Source organism: Xiphophorus hellerii, chromosome 12 (genome assembly GCF_003331165.1).
Source record: "Xiphophorus hellerii strain 12219 chromosome 12, Xiphophorus_hellerii-4.1, whole genome shotgun sequence".
NCBI lineage: Eukaryota > Metazoa > Chordata > Actinopteri > Cyprinodontiformes > Poeciliidae > Xiphophorus > Xiphophorus hellerii.
The window spans coordinates 27731997-27751885 of NC_045683.1; the positions used below are offsets into that span (position 1 = coordinate 27731997).

Sequence of the window (19889 nt, forward strand, 5' to 3'; positions counted from 1 at the left end):
GCTTTCTCACACCAACATTTTTACCTGCTTTGTGCTCCATAAAGTCTATAGAGCAGAGCTGAGCAAAACAGATGAAATATCACATTTCTTTTATCTGACGGAGAGAAATAATAAATAAAAGTCACTGGGCTATAGCTCAGCCCCTGATAGATTTACCAAGCTGCACAATGGCTCCTTTATAAGACACACATACATCCAGCCTCACCTTATCACTTGACCCGTTGAAGGTTAGCTGTAAATCAGCTGGGATTTCTCCAAAGGCAGGGTTCTTGCAGTCGGTGGCTGTGACTCCAAGCTGTTGCTCACAAAATGAGCCTAATTTTTTACCAGACGGTTGGCACAAGGCTGTAAAAATATCCCGGGAGAAGCTTTAATCTCATCTGACCGATGGCATGTTTGAAAAGCAGTCGCACTTATTGTGATGGACTGTGTTAGTCCATCTGGGTATTATCTGAGCTTTTCCCCTCCTAACCCTAGGTTCCTCTGAAGGTTTTTGAGCTTTAGGGTCACCAAAGTCCTTCAGCAGAGCAAAGTGTGTTCCAGATGCATTAAGGTGTATTCACCGTAATATTTCTGTTGCACCTGTTGCTTGTAAAGGTACAGGGTGTGCTTAGACAGATTTGAAGCAAAGTATTTTATGCTTAAATTTGTTTTAGTGATCAAAAAAATCTAACACTTTCTCTATTACCCGTAAAGTTTCTGTAAAGAAGAAGAAGCCCACTCCCACAGCCCAACACAGCAGCTTAAATAGAGAAAGAAATATGTGCTATGCCTATAAAATCTGTGACAAGCTTCACTGCTTTTAACACAAGAGACCCAAAAAGTAAGCCTGTATTGTTGAAAAGGGAAGGGGTAAATATTCACTAAACAGGACACCCTGGGGCTGCACACACAGACAGTTTTTGCAAAAAGGGTGTCAGGGGGACAATAAGTGTTGCGTTTGTAGCCTGACAGGAAGTGAAGCATATGTCCCCTTTCCAGTTCTCTCCGTCTCCTGTGGACCTCATGTGAACTGAGCTTCTGGCAGACCTCGTCTCACTGCCGCCTCCTAACGCTTCAGCCCATCACTCGCCCCTGCCTCCCCTTTCCCCCACCCCGCCTCTCTCAACCCCCTCCAGTCACCAGTCTTCTGACAAAATCATGCTGACAGGGATCCAGAGGCTAAGAGGAGGGGCGCTGCAAACAAGCCACCCTGTGGGAACCTAGAGCTACACCATCGCAACAAGCCCACCCCTAACCCCACACTCCGCCCACCACCCGTCGACTGCTCCAGGCTACTGCTGGTCTTCATCCTTGCCAGATGAATTCTTCTCTGACCTGCTCCTCATGGCCACACCCGCTGTCCAAACAATCAAGCCTCGACTGTGGGTGCTGACCCCTCTCCGCCGCTCATTGATTTAGTTTGCTCAACGAGCTCCGGTGATTCCTCCTCCTTTGTTTTCCTTCATTATCCGCCTTCTTCTCTTTGTCTCCTTGGCCACTTACTAAATAACTATACAACTTATTTCTGCACCCATTGCTCCAATTTGGTGACGGCTGCGTGGTTAAGGTGACTCTCTGGATCTTTGACTCCCCAAACTGACTGCTGGCCATAAAATACGAGGAAAACACATGTGGTATGTGACTCCGTGCGTGCAAGAGTGCTTGTGTGTATGGCGCGTAATTGATGGCATATGTTAGAAATTATCCTAGGTTTTAAAACATCTCCTGGCCAATTTGCATGGGAATATTAGTCTTTCTAGAGATTAAGGCGGTGTCGAATGTTGCCATGGGTTCCACGGGGGCTTCAGTCTGTCACTAGATAGCCGACTCCAAGTGGGAAAATGCCTTTCGCGATGCCACAATCACGTCTGAGTCTGTCAAGACCTGGCTAAGTTTTGTCCCGTCTCTAAGCGCTGGTGCAAAGGAACAAAAGGGCACATCAACAGAGGGTGACGCATGAGTCGGGGGGGAGAGGAGGGAGATTTCGGGAAAGAGGTGGAAGAATCAGTCATGGGGAAAGGTAAATAAAACTAATGTCTAAAATTAAGAGACCAAACGGGAAAGGGGTGAAAACGGAGGCCCGGATTTGGCTGAGGATCAGTCATCGGAGGAGAGATTAAGGTTCCCGTCATTCTTAGTTGTATCAGCAGGACGTCACCCTCCTTCCTTGGTTATTTTCAGTTCACTGTTGTATAATTGAAATATGCCTTTAAAAACACAAGGGCTCACTTTACCTCTTCAACAACTCATACTCTTTCCACTTCGTCCCTTATTGGTTTTACTTCATGATCATAAAATCTTCTGAAATATGGTAAGGAACACTGATCCGCCCACAGTTACTAATGGTTGTAAATGTTTCTAGGATCAACAAATCAATCTTTCCTTAGAGAATACTGAGTTGAAAATAGAAAATTACCTTCAATCTTCAGCTGTCATAGTGAGCGCAAAACATCCGCCTGCTGGGTACAAAATGACGCAGTTGAGAAAAGAATGCTTTGGCAGATTTTGTATTTGAAGAGCAGATCCACAAAGGTAGAAGTGGTGAAGGCACAAAATGGCAGAAAGCCAAAGCATAAACACACAAAGATTAGCACTGCACACCTAAACACTGTGCCAGCCGAACTTGGAACTATTCCAGGCATTGGGGACCTCTGCCCCAGCTGTAACTGAGGTTGGACCTGTCATTGACCTTGGATGCAACTGCATTCCTCCCCCTTCTCCTTTTTCACCCTTGGAGAGCATGCTGTATTGGGTGTCTGCCATGTATTATCACACTTGCTAGTTTCCCCTACCCACTTTCTTGACTTTCTCTCCCCTCCTGCTCCATCCCACAAACCTTCTTTGTTTCGAATGCTTGGATCACGCGGCCATAGTTCACATTTGCTTTTTCACCCCAGTGCACTGCCTTCTCACGCTCTCCCTCTGTCTCTTTCATTCTTGCTAGAACTTTATCACATTATCCTCTGCCATGGAGAGCTGCTGGTAGGGCAGGTGGTTGAAGCAGAAGGGGCTGATGGGAAATTGGACGACCCGAGGTTTGCTAGGCGATCTTTGCTTGAGGATTAATTGTGTAAGAGCCATGTAATGATTGCTGGCGTGGCTCCGGAGTGAAATCCTGTTAGTCTCAGCGCAGGGGTCAGACTGAGCCTGAGCGTGTTGCATGTGTGTGCATTAGGAAGGAAGGTGACTGATCACACCAGAATGGTTGACCAGGTGGTGATCTGACAGAGTGTACCGTCTGAAAGCGAAGAACCCGAGCCTCCCTCCTGCTGTGTTCCGACTGAGACGTACAGATCTAATTTTTGCTCTCGTGTGGGAGTGAGTGGGAAACGTCTGCTGTAGTTTGCAATTGGAAACATGGTTCCCTGTTCATAGGAACTATATACTGCAGATGATTGACTTTACTGGACTCAATAAGTCTCCTTCAATTTAGAACTTAAGGATAATGTTTATAGTTTTCAATGTCAAGTCTTTCTTAGTGCAGCCTTAATATTGTTGTGATATTCCCTTAATAGGCAATGATTTTTGCACCTATTAAGTTATTCTTTTATCAAAAAAATGTTATGATACGATGTCTGTTTTTCTGATTAAAGGGTCTAATGAGAGAGTTTCTTTTCATGTCTCATTGGTCCGGTTTTAAAACTCAGATATATTCTAAAGGCGAGTTTGAATCCTAATTTACACATTTATTCAGGTCTCGAAAATGGCAATTTTCCTCACCAAATGACAAATCTGGCTTCTGCATATGCCTAACATGACATCTTTGGAGCAAGGCTTTAACAAAGCACACCATGGTTTTCTATTTAGAATGGCAAAATGAAAAAGTAAATTTATCCCTTTTCTGTAATTGTTAGATATTAAATCTGCTGGAGAAAATATATCAAAGTCTTCTCACATAAGTAGGCACTTTGGATTTTATTTTACAAAATAAAAGAAAAATGACTAAAGATAGAATTTCTAGGTGTTGAGAAAATCCGTTTTGCTGGCCTCATGATCGGGTCACTGCTTTTTACACATGATGTGTTTCCGTTGACTTCATCAGACCATGATCACCAGCTTTCACTGCAGTAGTTCGTAGCGAAGGGCGAAGCGGCCAGGATGAAAGTCAGCACCTCCAAATCCGAGATGATGACGCTTGAGCTTATAAGAGGGTAGACTGCCTTCTCTGGATCTGAGATGAGGTTCTGCGCTACGTTTCTCAGGGTCTTGTTCACGGATGACGGAAACATGGAGTGGGAAATCAATAGACACATTGGTGCAGCCTGTACTCTAAATGTACCAGTTGATCTACGTTCCTACTTTATCTATGGTAACAAGCTCTGGGCAGTGACTAAAAGAATAAGATCATGGATGCAAGAGGACAAAATGAGTGTGCTCTGCAGGGTGTTTGGACTCTCCTTTAGAGATGGGGTGAAAAGTTCAGTTGTGAAGGAGGGACTTCGAGTAGAGACACTGAGTCTCCACATTGAGAGGATCCAGTTGAGGTGACTCTAGCATCTGGTTAGGATGCTTCCTGGAGGACTCTTGGGTGGGGTGTTTCAGGCACACCCTGCCAGGAGGAGACCAAGGATAAGACCCAGAACACACTGGAGGGACGATGTGTCTAGACTGGCCTGGGAACATCTTTGAATTCTACCAAACAGCTGTCCCCAGCGGTTGGACAGAGGGAAGTCTGAGCTTTTCTGCTTATTTTCTGTCCTGGTGGCCCAATCCTCAACTGAGTGAAAGATAAAGGATGGACAAAAAAAAAGATTAATTTAGTGGTGGGCTATAAGACACAAATATCAAATCACAGTTTTCCTAAATTAAAGCTATGATCAGTTTCATCATGATTGACATCATGATTTTATGTAGAGAAAAGAAAAATATAGAACATACCATAACTTGGGGCATGAAACGTTTCTAACCATGTTCTTATCAGATTTCATGATTTTGACAAATTCTGTCAAGTGCAATTGAAGTTGCATATGTTTCCATTTTTAAGACATGAGTACAGTATCTCAAACTGCTTTGTCTAACAGAAGAACAATGTATTTTAATTTCAGAATAAAACAAAAACTCAGGTAAAAATCACTGTTGCCAACATGTAGATATGAACCCTTAAATAAAAAGGTTTATTTTTCAATTGATAACAGTCATCAGTTTGACTTTGCTACCATTATTAATGCTACCATTATTGTTGGCATTGATTGTCGTTGTAGAATTACACCTGCTGGCAAACTGGTATACTTTCAACGTGAGACTGATTGTAAAGGTGTGCCACAATGACGTTATAAATGGAGGCATTCATCGTTGTTATTCTAGTGGCTGCTCTGCTGAGTGTAATCAGACTCTTATGTACATTGCCAGGTCCGATGAGCCGCTAAAAAAAAAGAAGTCAAAATTAAAAATGTTTTTTCAGAAAATAATGGCAATTACATATAAATATTTAACATTCAATAAATGACTGTGTAACTTCCAGATATCAATATGTTTCTTTTAATTAACCAACCATCCAACTTTCTTTGCTTGATAGCACAACTTAAAACAAAAACAATTCAACCTATCCTGCAATCATGGCTCATTCTCAAGTTCAACACAAGTTTTTCTTTGACTCGTCATCCGAGATGCTCCTCATCTCCTTTCTCTCGCTCTCTCTGCTCTCAGACAACATCCAGCCATCTTATTGAACACTGATGATGAATGGGGTTGGATTGATGGCAGATAGCTGGTTGGTGCTAATTGACACCACTGCATCACTTAATCTCCTGCCTTTGTATTCCTAGTTATCCTCCTTTTCCTTTTTTTTTCTGCTTAGAAATCCATTACTGTTAAGATTGGCTCCTTTGAAGGAGCTGAATTTCTGTCCATGATCCATCGTAATTATATGGACCCCACAGGAGATTGTTCTGAGCCTCTTGTCAAGGGTAATATCTTCTGGTGGAATCGATTGATGCGGCTCTTGAGCTATGAGTATGTACACCTTGTTAAGGATGGTCTGCCTTTGGTTATATGCAACAGATTAATAATATTTCTCTGTAGATTTATATCAGCATGCTCATACTTGACTGAATCTGTCAGTCAATGAAGTCCTTTGCTAAATCTCACCCTTACTTTGTATCCATTGAATTTTAGCTTAATTTTCCTAAGTAATTTAACTGCTATCAGAGATAGATTTTCATAAAAAATGTGTAAATCTTGCCTAATTTGTATGACCTTTACATTACTTGATGATCAAACCTCACTATCCTCTCTTAGTTTCCTTCTCCTAGTGGATGTTTTGCATTGGGGTCAGATCACCATATATCAACATTTCCTTACATAGAACTATAAATAGATTACAGAAACCTAATTTAAATTGTTGGCTGTTGAAGTAGGCATAAAAAGCCCCCAAGAAGCTCACTCTTCTTTGGAAAAGTTCTCCATGACGTTTTCCTTCCATCCAGCCTTCCGATTGTTACAACATCTCTTTTCCACATGCTTCTTCATTGACAAAATCATTCACACCTGATCCTGGTGCTACTTCTATTACCTCCTGTTCTGTACATATTTTGTGTTTTTTGTCATGTTTAGTGTTAATACTTTTTGAGTAGTTGCCCAAAAATGTACCTTTTTTGCCTGTGTTCTGTCTTGTCGTGTCTCCAGTTTTGGAGAAATGTTCTGTTTTTGTAGTGCCACTGTTGCACCATATCGAGAACAAAATATTCACTGTGCTATAGAGTATTTACAGTGCTGTGTTTTTTTTAATCCTGCCCTTGCTGATGCTTTTATAGATTAAAAGTCCTTTTAATCCTCTGTAGATGCTCTACAAACTTTAGATTTAGCGAAAGAATCAAGCTGAGAAAATGTCAGAAAAAAATCCTACTGATGCAGTCAAGGTTTTTAGCTGATTTAGATTCTCCTTAGTTGAGTTTAGGTCTGTCACCAAAAAGGCTGAACACTGGAGAAAAAGTTTTATTAAATATGATATACGTCTAAGTGTATGCATCCTTTTACTATCAGGTAATTACTTCGTTTCTGTTTTTACTTTTTGCCCATCAAATTGACTTGTATACGGAATGTGTTTGAAAATATTTATGATCCTTTTTTTTTTTTTACATCATGAGAAGCAAGTATTTTCATATGAGTGTGGTCTTTCTGTAGCCATAGATCCTGTGTTTGATGGGCAGGGAAGAAGTGCCATTCCTCAGTAACCAGTGGAGAAAGTTTAAGTCACAGTGTAGCTGATATAAAAATGGCTCATCTTGCCTTAAAGTTTCTTTATGGTTATACAAACCATTTTTCTAACATTTGCATGCGCTTAAGCCTTTCCCTTTTCCTTCATCGCATTCCCTCCTCCAAGCCCTTTATGCCATTTTATCACTCCTCTCTCAACAATCAGTCACTGTACTCCACCTCTCCTGCCCTTGACTGCTTTCTTGAGTCTCCTTGACTCACAGTCAGTCCCGTTCTCCCCTGTGACTGGCAAAAAGCCGAGCTAGCCCACGGCCAACCACCTGTTAATCACTTATTTAAGGGCTGAAATGTCACATTCAACTTCAGTCTCCCACCTAATGCCCACTGAGTTGAGGGGGAGGAAACCTTGGAAGTGAGCAACCCTCCAAGGATCCCCTCACCTCTTCCCATCCAGTGCTTTTACATGGTTTAAATCAGTGGTTCCCAAAGTCTGGGGCGCAGTGTCATTGCAGGAGGGGTGCGGGAAGAAGTATGGATGAATGAAAAACAAAAGTTACACAAAAGTGTTTCACTGTACAGATGGTTTGTAGTTTGTTTTGTTGCAACCTGAAGTGTGAAATAAATTTAAGTGGAGTTTGAAAACAAAATATGTGTATAGGTTTATCTCTGGTTGAACGATGTGTGTGCCCAGTTGGGTTTTTTTTCTTTTTTGGGGGGGTTGTTGTGATCCATAGGGGGGGCCAGAAATTCTTTGGGAACCACTGGGGGGGCCCAGAAGAATATCGTTGGGAACCACTGGTTTAAATAAATGTAGAATGCTGCTGCTTTCATGTTGCTCTCCTGCTTGAATTGCACCTCATCTGAGTTTGCACAATGAGCCTACAAAGACCCTCAATGTCACAGGGATGTAGCTAATTAATTAACGGGGATTGATAATGGGTCCATAATTGAATATGGAGAGTTTACCCATAGCATCCTTATCCAAAGCAACATAAATCCTTCAGTCAATTAGCGTAATGATGCATTCAGTTCACAGGATGGTAGATGGTATGAATTTTACAAGATGGGTTTTAGCAATATTTTGGGGAAAACTAACAACCGATTTTTAAGTTAAAATTTCACAAGTATCAATCAATCTAAACAATTCAAGTCCTGGTTTTCATACTTGTCAAACTTTTAGGTGTCCAAAGGAAACACTGAATGAAAGCCTTATCTTCTGTGTTTTCTAAAAGAGTTTTTAGATATCAGATTTTGTTGGAAAGTATCAACCAAAGATAATCTGTACTCCATAAAAAAGAAAACTTAAAAACTGAGCCATGATTGAAAAATATTACACAGATGTCAGTTTTAGGGATGCTAGCAGTTAGCTAGTAGCAGTATTTTCCCAATGTTTACAAGTCTTTTTTATCTCGACTGTCACTCTGTCACGGTTTGTTGATTTTTAGTAGACAAATGAATTTAAGTTAGTGGAAGTTTTATTTTGTTACATTGTGTTCTTGTTTTTTATTAACTGACTTATCAACACAACTGGAGTACTCAAAAATACTTTCTTACTTTAAAATAAAGACTCTCTAACCTTAACCTCTGTTTACATTAAAGTTCCTTGAAATATTATTACCAGCATCAGGTTATGTTCAGAGTAAATATTGGCTGATGACTAGTATCTCTACAATTGCGCTGCTCTTGGTGGCAGCATGTTGGAGTAGCCCAGTTGCATTTTTTTGGTTTATGTTTTTATGAAAAATTATTCCACATGGTTTTGAATGCTGTGCAGCCGGATGGATTTTTGCTCTTTCAGTTGTTATAATATGTAACCGTGGCAACAAAGTGTTGTTTTCACAACTAGAAGCAGTTGATTAGCATATAAAAAGTTTAAATTTCACCTGAGCTATGACCCAAATCCTAGAGTGTTTTAAAAAGGAAACCTGGATCTCTTCAAATCATATTCCTGACTTCTGAGAAGTGACAAAAGCAAAACAGGTGGATTATCAGTGCTTGCCAACAATCACTCAGGACATTCTGCAGATTAAAAAAACTGCTTTTCTGTTGAGTTGACATGACGTTTGACCATCAAAGTGCTGTTATTCTTTTCTGTTTTACAGTCGAAGCACATTTTCAAGGATAGATTGTTGCTGCCTGGATGCCAATGAATCCCAATAAGTCCAGAAAAGCAGTATATATTTCTGACCTTTCGGGCCCTAAAGCGAATTTTATACAGTTAACTCGTGTTTCTTTCACTGCACTTTCTATTTTGCAATTTGTGACTCCTCAAATAAGGCCGTTTTTGTTGCCAGCACGCAGTCAGGAGGGTAATTCACATTTAGAATCGAGCATTACAGGCATGCTGATTGCAGGGAACTAATCAGCTCTGACCTTTTCTCTCTCTGTAGGTCTCTCCCTGTAGAACGGGGCGGTTTAGCCTCAGGTCAGCTGTTTAAAAAAACATAATCTTTTCGTCAGCTGGCTATTGACTGCTTAAATAAACGTGTCTCTTTCAGTGGAGCAGATAGCCTAGTTGGTCATTAGTTATATTATTGGTTCTAATGGCTAAAACACTCTCATTGGAACCCTTTTTTCCACATCTAATGGCTAAACTGACTTCTAATTGACTCTGAGTTACTGGATAAAGTGGAGCAGGTGCACAGTGTCCGTTTTCGTGCCCTTTATGAGGTGATATTTATCCCTAAATGTCAGCTCTGGTCTTTTTCCCATCTGGGGCAAAGAAGCAAGAGGGCCAAGGGATTATGCAGAGAGATCCTCAGCCTAAAAAGTGCAAACGTTTGACTGAACAGGAAAGACTGGAGATCAATGAGGACTGTTTGGGGGCTTTGAAGCCGGAAAAAAAAGCTGCCGAATCAATGAAGAGCTGTTCAATTATTAGTGTCTTCAAAGACATGAAGAAAACAGGCAGTCTCTCTCGACAAGCTGTCACCTGAAGAGTTTCAACAAAACGGAGGGGAGGAACAACTGTGAAACTTTCTCCTTGATCTCACCCCGTCCATCACATCAGCTCTTTGTAGCTGATTGAAAAAGACTCATTGGGTTAGATTTTTGTCTTAATTGCATCTGAAGACTTGTAAAACGAGGAAAATTTCAGATAAGATTTCTGGTTGTTAATTGAGTTGTAGGTCATTTGTCTATAAAGTTTGGTTTGTTTGGAAAGGTGTGTGTGTGTGTGTGTATGCAATCGAACTCTAATGCGAAACAAAAAAGCAAACTCTGGTCAACCTAAACGCCTAGGTCTCAGTTCGGTTGAAGTGAACTCTGGCACAGTTTGATTTCATGTGTGGATGCAAGCGGACCGGATACTGCCCCGAAAACAGGAAATACCAACACCAGACTGCGGGGGGCTTTCTGGCAAAATACAACCAAAACAAACATGAGAGTCTAGCACTATTGGGAGAATTGGCTGGTGGTCTTTTACCAAAGACCAAAACCGCTAAAATCTGATGCCACTCCGTTTTATTTACATTTTGTGAAGAAAGAAGTTTTGCTCAGGATCTTCTTCTGATGTTTTGTGTCACTTCCTTCAGTAGTTCTTGGTGCCAAACCACCACAGGCAAGGAGGGGAACAAGCTTCTCAAAGGGTTTGGTTCGTTTGACAGTGAGTGCAGTGTGAAAGCGAACAGCAGCAGCTGGAAATGTAACAAATGTTGCAACTTTAGTCCCCAATCGAACACAGTCTCCAGGACCATCAGGTGTGAAAACACCCTGAAATTAGTTAGTTGGGCACATTGCATCAATGTGACTGGCATTTTTCAAAAGCAATTCCTTTAGGTCAGCTTCAGCAGTACGGTCGACAAGTTCACAAACCCCCTGTTTTCCTCTCTTACCAGGTCATCAGAAAAAGTTCCCACTGACTCCTCTACTCTGCCTCTCTCCGCTTTCCCTGTTACTCGTGATTTCCTCTTGCTCTCTTGGCTCCGTGCTGTTTTGGTTATCTGTGATTGCCTCAAATGCCTTCCTTCCCCTCTCCATCATGAAAGCTGTAATTTTGTCCCACTCTTGTGCACCAGCAGTCCAAGCCAGGGCGTTGCACGTCCAAACACTGGCTCCGTATTGTTTTTTTTTGTTTTTTTTCTATCAGCTGGAAATGCAGCAGGAAGCATATTTTTCTCAAGACTTTTTTTTATCAGGTGAAAAATGTAGAACTAAATACTCACTTTCATCCGTCGCCCGTAGAGACAGTTTTTTCAAATCCATGACCTCCCAGTAAAAAGTGGATCAAAAATAGTCCTTCCAACTTCCACAGAGTTTCAGTGATTGGTGGGTTGGGAGGCGTTTGCTACTCACTGCGTCTGCATTATGGAGAATGCCGTTTCCCTTTTCCTTCTTTTGTGCGTTTGAATTTTAGATGAACAATTGCATACGTTTGTTAGGTCAACAAATGTATGTAACTTAAGTCTTGTAAGGATTTAGAAATCCAGATGGTCAGTTTGGTTCCAGAAAACTTTGACTAAAGCCATTTTGGTTATTTTGTTGAATCTGTCCAATTAGCAGTGGGACATTTTGGGGACTTTTAGTGGTTTCGAGAAAATATGTATGGGTTTCCTAAAACCGTCTGACAGTTTGCTTGAAATTTCCTGGAAATTTCTTTTGGGAAAATTGCTGAGCTGTAGAATTAAATTTGAGCTAAAGTCCTAATTTCCTTACAATCAATAGAACATATTATTACACCTGAACTCAGTACCAATGTATATCTGAAATGTTGTCTTGCTGGGAGTTCATATTGTCAATAAAAATGCAGGGATGCAAATGGTCTATTAACAGCTAAAAATGTAAAGTCATAGCTTTAGTTGTTTTTCATTTTGTACAAAGTTATTTTTTCTATTTCTTTGTCACGATCACATGTCATTTATCTCATGGTTTCAGTGTAATAAAAGCCTTTTTATTTCTTTCTTATTAATTTCCACACTTCCTATCTACCTAAAACAAACGCGTCGCATTTCAAATCACGAGAGGCATTTCAGCAGGCTTACGCACGACGCACCTCTCCTCTGCTGCATCTTAATGCGGTTTGTTGCTATGGCAGCGCAGATGCAGGTTTATCTTGCTGTATGTCTAACAGATGATTACCTAGAAGTTGTTTTCCCCCCATGCTGTGCAACAGCGATTAGGAAAATCTGCTTGTTGAGCCCTGATTGCTTTAATTCATCTCTCTCCACTCCTCTCTGTCCAGGAGCAGAGCCCCAGTAACGCCACGTCCCTGGCTATGATGCAGGAGCCGCAGGAGCCGCAGGAGGTGGTGGAGGAGACGGTTACCATAGAGGAGGACCCCGGCACCCCCACGTCTCACGTCTCGGTGGTCACCTCCGACGACGGAACCACGCGGCGCACAGAGACCAAGGTAATACGGACACTCTGTCATCTTGACAGAAATTAGATATAGATGAGGCGATTGAATAGTGTTTTTTTTTTTTTTTTCAAAATCTATACTTTCAACCTGAAACTGCACAAAATGTTACCAAATATTTTTGGTCTAGTTTCTAGTTGTAAATATCTTAGTAAGTTAAAGTTATAAGATAAAACTATCTTACAAGTAACTTTTCAGCAAGACATAGGAGCTTATCAATAATTCCTTAATATTGATGAAAAAGTACTTGTTCCTCATGCAGATTATTTTCCTAAAAACAAGCAGGCCTGTTGCAGTAAGCAATAAATCAGTTAAATTAAAAAACTGAAATCGAGCTCAATATTTTCCATCTGCATAATTTATTATTTTTCCTCTTTTCTCTCCCTACTTAAACCAGGATGATAAAAGTCTTGAGCCTGGTGATTTGATCTCAGTTAGCTCTTATTTTGAAGGACAATTTTATTTACATAGACTTCATAATTCATTTTATTTGTTTATTTATTTTGGATATTTAAAATGTCTCCTAGTTCCAGTGTTAAATATTCATAAGAATGTAAAGTTTATAGATCTGTGAGAATGTGTTCTTGCATTATTATGCCATTACCATATGTTGCTTGAAAATTATGTCAGAGCAACAGTATTATTGTTTATCGCGATGACTTCTGCGACAATTTATTGTCCAGAAACATTTGTTATTGTGACAGGCCTAACAACAAAACATTTTCACCATGTTATAAGAAATAATTTGCTAATGAAATAATTGCATATTTTGCCAATATTAAGGAATTATTTAATTAAAACGATCCAGTATATTGGTGAAAAGTTTACTTGTTATATCTTATTTCAAGTGTGCTAAGATATTTTCACTAGAAAGTAGACTAAAATTGCTTGGTAAGAATTGGTAGTTTTGGAGTGTGGCACGAAAAAAGTACAGCTACCTCCCTCCCCTCTCAGCTTAGTATGACGCCTAATAGCATTTGCGGCAGTCGTTGTCGCCTATGGATCCAGATGAATTCAGAGTGTCAAAATGAATGCCATCCAGCAGCATACTCTGCTCGCAATCCCAGATTTCCATTATTAGGGAGTCTAAATCCCGTAATCCTGCTCCCGAAAGAGGAGCCCTCCCCCCACGCTCGCAGCTTTATTTCTGTTTATTTCTTCTTATTATTATCAGTCAGTTTCTCGATCATTCTCCCAGTTGTGTGCTTCTCAGAAACCCCCTTTGTTGACTTTCTCTCCACTGTGTTTTGTTGTTCTTCTGAAAGGACATGTCAACCAATGTGAAGGTGAGTGTGGTTTTATGTTCTGCTGCGGCTTCTGTCACCATGCCGCTGATGTTTGCCCATACACTCTACCGCAGCCGTGCACAGCACCGTCTGTGGCTTTTCAAGCTAACACAATTGACCATGTTTTAAATCACAGCTTGCCGCTTCCACCTCTCGAGATAATCTATCCCCAGTAATACTGTCTTCTGCATGTTTTGCTCCTCTTAGTCTAAAACGCCTTTAGGGCAGCAATGCAACATAATTTATTAATAATGATTGTAACATTAAATCCAGACAAGTAATTAAAATTCAGTTAGACAGATATGTGTTTTAGTGTTCCAATAATGTATTGGAGAATGCCTCAAATGCACAAGTGTTGAAAACAAGTTCAAGTTGTCATCCATAATCTGTAACCACATGCTGACTAATGTGTTCACAGGCTGCACACCACTTCTAGAAGTGTCAACAAATTATACCCTCATTAACTGAATGTGTTTCTGTTTTAAATATGTTGTGAGATGTAGCACAGGAGCTTCTTCCTGCATCGAAAAGGTACATTGTCGTAATATTTCTGTTTTCAGGTGGATTGATTTCAGATAAAAATGTGGGGTTTTTTGTGGGGGGTTTTTAAGTCACACTTTACAGGGCATCAACTTCTGCAATAATCACTGCAGTCACAGAATGGAGAATTTCTGTCAAGTTTGGTTTTGGAAAAATAAAATCAGCTGAGGAATCTGTTGCCATCGTTTTGTGGAAACTGAGACAGAAGAGAAATTCTTTCAGTCTTGAGTAGAAAGTTATTCTCCTGTCATTTTGGTGTTTATGAAGGGGGTGCTCCCTTTCCCTTTAATTGCTTTTAAGTGAAATCAAACTTCTCCATGATATTTTACATGCATTAAGTACTGCCACTACACATAAAACAGTGTTTTAAATTACTGTCTAAGGAATAAACAGTCCTGATTGAATAATAAGGAGGAATACATCATTTAAGAGCTGTAGGCTGGTGCTTTTCTCTGTTAGCCTGTTCACTGTTAATGACAACAACAAGCTCATAGCATTGTGAATCAAAAATCATGCGTAAAGGTATCTTGAGGTAAGAAAGTCCTTGTTCTGCTGTCTTTAACATCCTGCCTATCTTCCCTTGGCGTTCAGAGTGTTTCCCACTAAGTGAGTTGTTGATGTTAAACATTTTATTTTTAGTCATAATTTTCTAAAGTTTTATCCATACATCAGGCTCATAACATAAAAACGTTGGTGATTTTTGTTTCACAGGAATGAAACAGGAGATTTCAGCAGGATCTTTGGAGAAACTGAAGACTTGACTTTTACAGATTGATTGAAAGAATCTATAAACATACTTTTCCACAAATATTCTCTGTTGGACATTCTTTGTGAAAAAGCTTTCACAAAATCTCGATATTTGTGTGTCCATTAACTAAAAGAAGAGGGACTAATAAAAGAATAACTGTTTGGTATTTTATTGTCTAGTCTTGGTTTGGTTATTTCAGATTTTAAACTTTAGAATTATCCAGTTCAGTCGAGCTTCGAACAACATTTTAGTTTAGTTTAGTGATAGGATGCTCTGAAACAAATACTATGCTTAGCATCGGTATGCTAACTATTAGCTGCAGATGTTGTTCTCACAGTTCTTACAAATCATTCATGTTTTCTGACACTCTGCCATTATTTTATTTCTGCTGTGTACTCAAATTACTGCAGTGCAAACAACTTAAGTGCTGATGGCTTCTTTATTGTTTTTTTTTATTATTATTTGCCAGGGCAGTATTTATTAGTCTTTATTAGAACTACATCCTTTCCTGTTTCAGAGTATGAGTTTGAAACCTAGATTCAGGGTGCAAAGCTTTTCGTTATTCACTTTTTTATATAGCAAAAGAGATACCTTGTTTTATTCAAGCTGCTTGTTTGCCAAGAGGGGAGAGTTCTGCTGTTTTTAGTCCAGACACGCTGAAAAAGAAGAAATGTTTAATTTTAAAGTGAATTTACCTTATTTACACAACTTGCTACCTTTTGAGGATTCTCACTCAAGGATCTCGCACAAGGTTGGTCAAAAAGGAAACTCACATTTGGTGTTTGTCTCTCCTCTATGGCATAAAAGCTGTGCTAAACCATGGCAGTCAGATGTATTCACAGAACATTCCTGGTAGTGACTCGTTATCAACTAACAAAAATACATTTTAAGTTGTCGAGACCGCTTAAAGACTCTGTGCTAGATGCCCTCTTTATAGATGAGTCTGGACATTTTCCACATTTTCAGACATACCTCCATAGATTAAAAAATTTGCTTTGCAGCGTTTTGGATGCAGATAGCAACATCGCTGCAGTAAGTCATTCCCCTTAGGCCATCAGATGAGTGGAGAGAGCACAGCGTGGAGCTTCTAGTCCAGGGACTGTGAAGCTGTAATTAAAAAGCCAGCTCTAATCCCTCATAAGGGAGGACCCGTTGCCCTCCAGCCTGTTTACTGCGAGGGGATTGGCCACATTCACACTCTTTCTCACACTCACATGTTTTATACACTGGGTGGGGGGGGAATAACTTGTTAGGAATAAAGCACACCAGTGCATGCAGCAAAACATCACACTAATCAAAGGCTTTGCTGAAAACCAAGGGGAAGGAAGGACACAACTTTAAAGGCTCTGGCACCCTACTGAATGGAGGAGTTGGGTGTTTTCTTGAAATTACTTTGCAGAGTAAAGCAGATTAATGTCGAGGGTGAACTTCAAATGGATCCAAACTCTTTAACGTGCCATCCGCTCTCATCGTCTCTTCCGTGTGTTGGTTTTACCTCTTTTCTCTTCCACCGCTCCAATCATTTGTCAGCAGCTCACAGATGTATTTCTGTGCATGTCTGTTTCTTTTGAACCGAACGTCTAACCGTGCTGTGTAATTCCAACACAATTCTGTTCCTTGATGGTTATCCCACGTCTAACTGCTGGAAGATGAAACGCAGAAGCTTCTCTCGTCGTCTTGATCTGCCAGCAGAAAAGTTGCTTCTGTGGTAACCATGTGTTTTTGCGATAAACTTTCAGCAAAATCTTTAACAGAATACTGTGAAAATACTGAAAAGCAGTAGCTGCTGTAAATAGATTACAAGGTACAATTCAGCAGGGTCGCCAACGTCGATTCAGAGTAAGTCATAGCTGACAGTACAGATGTTACTGTTTTTTTAACTAATGGCGTACAAAAAAAAAACAAGAAAACAAGATATTGTTTGTCTGCTATCAAGCAAACTCCCCCACAAAGATCACAAACGTTTAAAAAGTTTGAAGTTGGTGTGAGAAGCCTCTGACGTTGGTCGGCTATGTTCTGGAAGCAGATACTGGACAGAAGGTAGAGCCCTCCAATTTCCTTTTCAGTTCCCCTCACTATCCTTTGCAGGACAATAAACTACATGGTGGCAGACATTCATCGGCAGAGTTTGAACTAACACCACCAAAAATTCTCAGTCAAGAACCCCTTCCAACTCATACTTGTTGTTTTCTCCAGGTTTGCCGCCCATGTACAATTTCTCTCCAGGTTTGTGACTAAACAAGGTAAATGTAAACCATACAAAGGGAACCCACTGCATTCATGGGTCTTAGTGACCACAAGCAGCAAAAATAGCTGAACTCCTCAAAGACTTGAGTCCCCCCCTCTAGAAATGCATATAATAGTTCACACACCAAATATACTTTAATATGGATTAAAATGAACAGTGGAAACTGTCTTGGCTATTACCACTGAAGTTTGTAACATTTGGTCTTTCTTATTCCTGCATTTGGGGGATCCAGAGTATCATCACCAACGAATAACACTCCTGGATTGGTTGCTTTGGAAGCACCAGCCAATAGAGTGTCAAGCAGCATTGTGCCTAGGTATTTTGTCTTCAAAGCTGCATTTTCTTTAAAATATCTTAGTCATGCTGTACGAAAAAAATCCACAAATAGGATGTTTCACAAATATTTATGGCGTTCCAATAGGTGAATTAACAAAGACTGAACTGCAAATAGGTGGGGGTTCCTTGTATAACTTTACAAATTAATGTAAAGTGGGTTGGCTTTTAGGTCAATGTATGGTTAATGTTGCAGTTCGGTTAAGATGTTAGCGCTTGATGGCGGAAAATTTCTGGAAGTCTGGAATTTTTGACTAAAAGTGGTGGGGCCTGAGAGTGAACAGACCTGAGAATGAAACTTGATATTTTCTCCCTACATTCCCCTCCTGACTGCCGTATATCAGCTTGAGTACCATGATGAGATGCAATACGGCAACACACTCTGACCCACAGCTTTGAAGGACGTTCAAAACCAGGATTCTGGTAGGGAGTGATGCTGGTGGCAGTTTCTGTTTCATGACCACACTTTTTTTTTTCTTTATCAAGGGAGGCCATCAGAAATCTAGACTTGGAGGAACTTACACTTATCTACCCTCTCTGCTACATGGGCTGTGATGCTGAGAGTCGCGGCTTCAGATCTTGACCTCTGGGAGTTGATAGTCATCCCTTTCCTCTTGTCCAATCTCTCATCGCTGGTTGATTCATTTCCACTAAACTGATGTACCATTCCCGTTAAACCACCCCACTACTGTGGTATCATCTGCAAATTTAATGATCAAGTTTTCCTCATGCGGGGATGCACAGTCTAAATTGTTAAAGCAGATTAACTACAGATTCTCCCTACGTTCTCAGCTCATTCAGCTTATAGTCAATTGGCCCGCAATGTGTAGTAGAGTCTATGGGCGCATGTAAACAGTCAATTATATCCACTTTCATCCTGCTGCCCCAGTGTGAAATACTTTCCCTTGGCCAGCATCCAGACACTCTTTCCTGCTGGCACAGAGTCTCCATGAACCAGACGTTTTCGACTTGGACCAATAAAAGTCGCATTCTTTCTCCTCTCCTCTGGATATGAGCGAATGAGAGTTGCGGTATACCACCTAAACAAATAAAATCATTTTATTGCTCCCGAACGAGGTTGCTAGCCGACACTTGAGCAGGTAAAGTGGGGGCGAGTTAAAACGTTCAGCTCAAAATAGTAAATGGTCATAATTGGCTTTTAAAGTCAGAACTGTTTATTCTTTCAACAAAGCAACGAGCGGTTTCTGTTCAAGTCGTCTTCGCAAGAAGCTCTCTTGCTTGCGTGAAAATCAGTGGCAGGCTTCATCATTACATCTTCCTTAGCAACATGATTTACTGCCTCCTCCTGTCTCGACTACCCAGCCTCCGCACACATGGATTCTCCCATTAAAAAGTGGTAATAAAACATCTTACATTGTTTTAAATGGATTTTCTCTGTCTTTACGCCCATTTTTAACAGCCTGGCAAACTAGTAAGGACCGCGTCCAAGTGCCTGCGATTGTTTAAAACTTTTTTCCCTACCGATGGGATTTTTTTTATTTATTTTTTTCTGTATTCTAAACCACATAATATCAGTAGAGTTGCTACATTTGTGGATAATTACTCTCACTACCAATTCAGCAATTCCCTTTGAGGTGTGTTTACCCCAACTCCAGCAGAACTCAGTCGTTCCTCTGAAACCCAGGTCCCTCGTCTCCCCTTTGCGTGATGGTTTAACATCTTGTGAACTTGGGCGTACATCAAAGGGTGTATGGAAATGGGTGATGGATCCGCTCGCAGCCCTTGCAGATTGCCTAAAAAGCTGTAATAGTACATGCCAGCTGGGCATGTCGAGGCAGGGAAGCTGTAGCATCAAATCCTCCCCTCAGCTTCTAACAGCCATAATAAAATAGAATAAATGATGACTGCTTCTTAGGTTAATGTGAACATAAACAGACTGCATTTGTTGCTTTGGTGAATGGACTGTAAAAAAGTGCAATCTCCTTTAGTTTGAGTTTTTCTGTATTAGAACACAATGACATGATCTGGTCTAAGAAACGCTTAGGTCTAATCAAAGTGTGCACAAGTTCACAACAATCTGAGATAAAGTGAAAATGGAGACGCAATATGTAGTTTAAAAATAGACACCTTTGCAGCAACCTTAATTTAATGAATGTTTTTATATTAATTAATCTGTCTACCTCCTTTAAACCAGGAGTTTTGGCAGTTTGTTGCTCTGGAAAATGCAGTACATGTAGGGGTGAACATTATTGATCATACCACTTATCATTTATCGCAATACAT

At 40.4% G+C, this 19889-nt stretch overlaps 1 protein-coding gene across 9 annotated transcripts in view; it reads left to right on the forward strand.

The window, feature by feature from the left end:
- Positions 1 to 19889, forward strand: part of arvcfb (ARVCF delta catenin family member b) — a 270673-nt gene that overhangs the window by 166932 nt on the left and 83852 nt on the right. For 7 of the 9 annotated variants that reach the window (XM_032578552.1, XM_032578548.1, XM_032578551.1 and 4 more), the window contains 2 exons: positions 12317 to 12484; positions 13756 to 13776. In XM_032578552.1, coding sequence (XP_032434443.1) covers positions 12317 to 12484; positions 13756 to 13776 — 189 coding nt within the window. The remainder of the gene's footprint in view (positions 1 to 12316; positions 12485 to 13755; positions 13777 to 19889) is intronic. The other 2 variants (XM_032578549.1, XM_032578550.1) reach the window with 1 other exon arrangement.